This window comes from Tribolium castaneum, chromosome 7, assembly GCF_031307605.1.
Source record: "Tribolium castaneum strain GA2 chromosome 7, icTriCast1.1, whole genome shotgun sequence".
Lineage (NCBI taxonomy): Eukaryota > Metazoa > Arthropoda > Insecta > Coleoptera > Tenebrionidae > Tribolium > Tribolium castaneum.
The window spans coordinates 6442340-6447202 of NC_087400.1; the positions used below are offsets into that span (position 1 = coordinate 6442340).

Sequence of the window (4863 nt, forward strand, 5' to 3'; positions counted from 1 at the left end):
CGTTGGCTACTGTTTGTAGCATTAAAAAAATAATAAAAATGAAACCAATAAAAAAGCTTTATTCGCATTAAATTTAGAGCAAGCCACTTTCATTTATTGAAATTAAAGCCAAAATTATTACGTGGCAATAAATTATTTGAGTGTTTGATTGTATTTATAGTTACTGAATTAACTGAATTTAAAACGTGTCATTCAAACTACGACTTTTCAATACCGCATTTAAAAAATTAAAACGCACGTCTGCTACGTTTGTAGCAAGATAATGAAAATAAATTAACCACAAATGAAAAAAAAATGCACTGACCTTTGTTTTCTGTTCCGATGCCATCTTCTTCTTAAACGGACCTACTGCAATAGAAGAAACAATGAAATTAGAACAATGTGCCCTTAAATTACTAGTTGAAAATATCAGATTTGATTTAATTTAATTTTCTAAAAATAAATCACTGCAAACTTACCCTTTAATCCGGATTGTTTCCTCCTTAAAGTCCATTCCATTGGCACTAACACACACTACACTAACCGCGATCACCGAATTTAAAATTTAAACCCGAAAATTTATATTTGCTTGAGCACACGTCCGTTCGCGACAACGGCAAGCAATAAACTGAATAAATTAAACGAAACGGTACAATAATTTAAATAAACCGCCTCTCGAGCTCCCGATGTGACCCGTGCCACTGCTCGCTGTCGACTGCTCCGCCCTCGCCGCCTGCGCCGCACACCTAACCTCGGGACACGTCACGGATGTGACGTCAGCGCACGTCTAAAACAGTTCGTCACCAGAAATATTCACTGGCACAATCCGTCAAATTTAGAGACATTCATACACTGAATTATTCAAAATAGAACAGCATTGATCTAGAAAAATTAATTATGACAAATCTATTTGCCTATAAAGTTCTAAAATTATAAAAATTTCGCATGCAGTTAATGGAAAAACAAAAATGAATGTTTTTATTTAAACAGAAACTTCCAATGTGAAATTTTGGTGCGAAAATGAGTGGTATCGCAATGCGTTTTGCCACAAATTGTTTGTTAGGTTTGTTTTGTTAAAAATTCGGTAGGTTCTTAAAGTGGGTTATGTTGTTACCTGGAAATGGTAAAATTTACACTTTTATGAATTATTGGCAATGTATCTGCCCTTTCAGAGCGTTATGATAGTATATTTAGGGCCGAAATCTCTACCTTTATTATGTGTTATTGCCAGATAGAGACAAATGTTCAGAAAGTAGGGTTAGGGTTATTGTGCTCTCTTCTGAATTGTTAAATTGTAACTTTAATGGATTTTGTGTGCTTTTCTGTACTTTTAGAGCGTTATTAATTATTATTGAATATGTTTAAGGGCAGACAAATCTACCTTTAGTCAACGACATAAACTTCAGTGAGATTTATTGAAAAATTAACTTCTCGTGTCAACCTTTTCATGAAAAAGGGTGTTTATTATCATAATCGTTTATAAAGGGCGTGTTAACGTGTGTTGTTAAGTTTACCACTTAATAAAACATAAAGTACAACAACTTTTCTATTCTATAAAAGCATTTTGCAAAATTCTTATTCATTATTTTCACTATTTTCTCCCTTTCCTTTGTGCAGACGAGCCGGTGATGTGACATTTTGCTGCGAAAATTTGTGGTATTGCCACAAATTATGTTAATTTCAAGTCTCCAGAAAATTCGGTTTCAAAAGTAGGGTTATGTTATTATCTGAAACGTAAAAATTTTCACATTTATGGATTTTGTATCCGTTTCTGTTCTTTTAGAGCGTTTATAATTATTACAGAACATGTTTATTATGGGCAGACAAATCTACCTTGAGTCAACGACAAAACTTCAGTGAGATTTATTGAAATGTATATAGGGCAAAAATGAACTTCTCAAACATTTTCATGAAAAAGGGTGTTAAATCGTTTATAAAGGGCGTGTTAACGTGTGTTGTTAAGTTTACCACGTAATAAAACATAAAGTACAAGTTTTCTATAAGAGCATTTTGCAAAATTCTTATTCATTATTTTTACTATTTTCCTGCTTTCCTGTAATAACTGATTCGCCCTTCGGGGGCCATTCTGAATACTGTTTCCACCTTTTTTTCAAAGAGTATCCTTAGATTTGATTGTTATGTATACACTCAGAACTTCTTTTTTTACATCACTTTGGGACACTGAGTGGAGCTACCACCAGAAACAGCTTCCAAAGCATTCGAAAAAAACATTTTTTTATTGCATTTCATTCGTAAGAAAGTGAGGTTAAAAATTTGACAACTTGAGCACTAAACCAACTAAACTAGCTACCGCCCGAGCTACCGAAATACTTAATAACAGAATATGCCATAAAATTCGACAAATACAAAAAGGTGGTCACAGTTTATATATATTTGATAACAATAAACCAGTTGCTCCCAAAATACACTAATTAATTAAAAAACAGTTATTAAATTGATACTGTTCGAACGTAAGAATATTCGTCAAATATCACGATCTGTAAAAATAACTTGTGCTGTCCTAGTCGTTCATCGGACTTGTTATTTGTATAATCAATCAGAAAAAAAATCAATAAAAAACAAAAAGCATAATTAACAACAAATGCATAACACAACAGTTTCAAAAAACTCAACCACTCAAGATAGTTAAATGAAAGAACCGGACAAAAAATGTTTAGTACGTGACAACATCCTCTGGTTGTAATTAAACGAACGTGACGTTTAAATGACATTTCAATCAGCTGTTTTTGACATTGGTTGGGTCAATGACCCCTCATTTGCTTTCAAGTGCCTTTAATCCCCTTTTATAACAAACGCAATAAAACCCAATTATCAATTCTGTGCTCATTTTCCCGACATGGATTATTTATCAGGTCAGGACTTCCAACCGTCCAAACCCCTCAACAACTGTCACATATGTTCCAGAGCCCCTAAAGGAGCGCACCCTCGGTGACGGCATTGACAGCTCAATTCTCAAAGTCACGGAAGCTGCCCTCAGTCAGAAAATCCCAAAAATGATAAACCATCCAATCACATTTAAACCAATTGAACCCAAACATCAGATTCACAACCTGAAACCTGTGTACGTGAGCAAGGAGAGGAAACAGCCAAAGTGGCTCATCAGGAAGCCCAAAGAGCCCAAATTTGTACCTTACGAGCCTTACAAGGGGGCCGTGGAGCCCATCATAGCCCACAAATCCGAAATTAAGGCAAAACCATCGAAAAATAATGTCGAAATTCAGGATTTGGTTAAACAAATGACGGACTTACGCTGCGCTGAGTTGAGTAAAGCCAGCAAGGAGGCGGCGCAAAACGAGGAGGAGTTGATCCCCAGGAAAAAGTGGGAGGAGGAGAGGAGCGCCTACGAGACAGATATTAAAAATTTGAGGGAGACCAACTCGCTTCTGGAGAACCAAATCAAGTTCCAAACACAGGTTTACCACTTATCTACTTTAGTTTCAAAAATTCACCAACATAAAGGGTGCTGTGAAAACGGTTTAAAAAAAGACGAGTTGCAACGTTTCTTTATTATAATAAACATCGTCAGGCTAAAAACATAGTACATAATAAAATTACAATATAACCACATTTAATTACTAACTTTTTTACTCGTTCAAATTGTTGGAAGTGTTATATGTTACAAATTTATTGGATTATTTTTGTCTCTCTCTCCAGGTGAATAGTGAGCTGAAGACGTTGCTGGTGGCCGCAGTTGGCGAGGATTTGGAAAGTCGCGTGCAACACTTAACGGAGGATAAGTTGCAACTAGCCCGGGCTTTACTCAACTCGGCCAACCACTTGACGTCACACCAGGAGCAAACGGAGTGGCTGTCGGGCCAGTGCGAGGTCTGGAGGAGCAAATTCTTGGCCTCAAGGTAACCAAATCGGGGGAAAAACCGAAAACCGGTTTCTACTCCAATTTTCAGTTTAATGGTCGAGGAGTTGGCGCGGTGGAAGTCCGCCCTCTCAAACCGCATCAACGAGTTGCAAGAAGTCGCGAAAAAACTCCTCGATGAGCGGTACCGTGTCCAGAAAAAACTGATGAAGAGTTGTGTTATTTTACACGGAGTTGAAGCGCGATTGTGTGAATCCCCCAAAGCGCGGGATAGCGCCAAAAGTTCAAATGTGGTCGATTTGAGTCAGGTGATTTGTGATCTGAGTCAGGAAATTAGCGATTTGGTTGTTATAGATAAGGGGAAAAGTGATGATTTGTATGCGATTTACTCAAGTTTGGGGCAATATACGCCAGCGGAGAGAAGTGCAATGAAGGTTGGTTTTGCGATTGATTTTGTAGAGTTGTATTAATTAGTAATATTTTTTAGTTGCTTCAGAATCCGGTCACGATTTCGAATAAACAGGACGCGATTTGTAATGCTTTAATGGGGACTGCGATGTCTTTAAGTGGCGAACAAGTCTATCTTAAACATCCTTCCAGTCAAGCGAGTTGTTGTCCACATTGCACTGGAGAAGTTAAGAATATTTGATATTAAATATAAATTTTGTTTTTTATACAATAATAAATCAATTTTTACTATGACGTGTTTTATTGCCTTTCCATTAAGTATACGCTAAAAAGTAAAAAATTAAGACAGAAGCTATTACACATATGATTATCAATTATATTAATTAAATAACCGATACTTAGTACGTATAGAAGTAAAAGTGTTATCTGCAGATTATAAACTGCACACTGCTTATCTTTCTTTCGGTTGTACACTTTCGTACATTAAATCGCACAAAATATGAAAATATTAATTAAATGAGAATGTAAAATAATTTTCAAATAAATTGTGTATTGTTGGTTGCATATGCGCCAACTTAGAAAATATTGAAACCTAAACTTTTCTGTTATTATTATTATTACTATTAAATTAGGCACGAAAC

At 35.8% G+C, this 4863-nt stretch overlaps 1 protein-coding gene and 1 long non-coding RNA gene across 2 annotated transcripts; one reads left to right on the forward strand and one right to left on the reverse strand.

Moving 5' to 3' along the window:
* Nucleotides 1-269: 269 nt before the first annotated feature.
* Nucleotides 270-2307, reverse strand: LOC135266701 (uncharacterized). Its single transcript, XR_010334845.1, has 2 exons — nt 459-2307; nt 270-348 (listed from the first exon to the last, which is right to left on the reverse strand). It is a non-coding gene; the product is annotated as an uncharacterized LOC135266701 (long non-coding RNA).
* Nucleotides 2308-2552: 245 nt separating this feature from the next.
* On the forward strand, nt 2553-4513 carry LOC658975 (uncharacterized protein). The gene is made up of 5 exons (XM_965321.4): nt 2553-2852; nt 2905-3413; nt 3655-3854; nt 3906-4248; nt 4302-4513. Exons 1-5 carry the CDS (start codon nt 2837-2839, stop codon nt 4461-4463), a joined length of 1230 nt encoding a protein of 409 aa, XP_970414.1. The 5' UTR covers nt 2553-2836; the 3' UTR covers nt 4464-4513.
* The last annotated feature ends 350 nt before the right edge of the window (nt 4514-4863 follow it).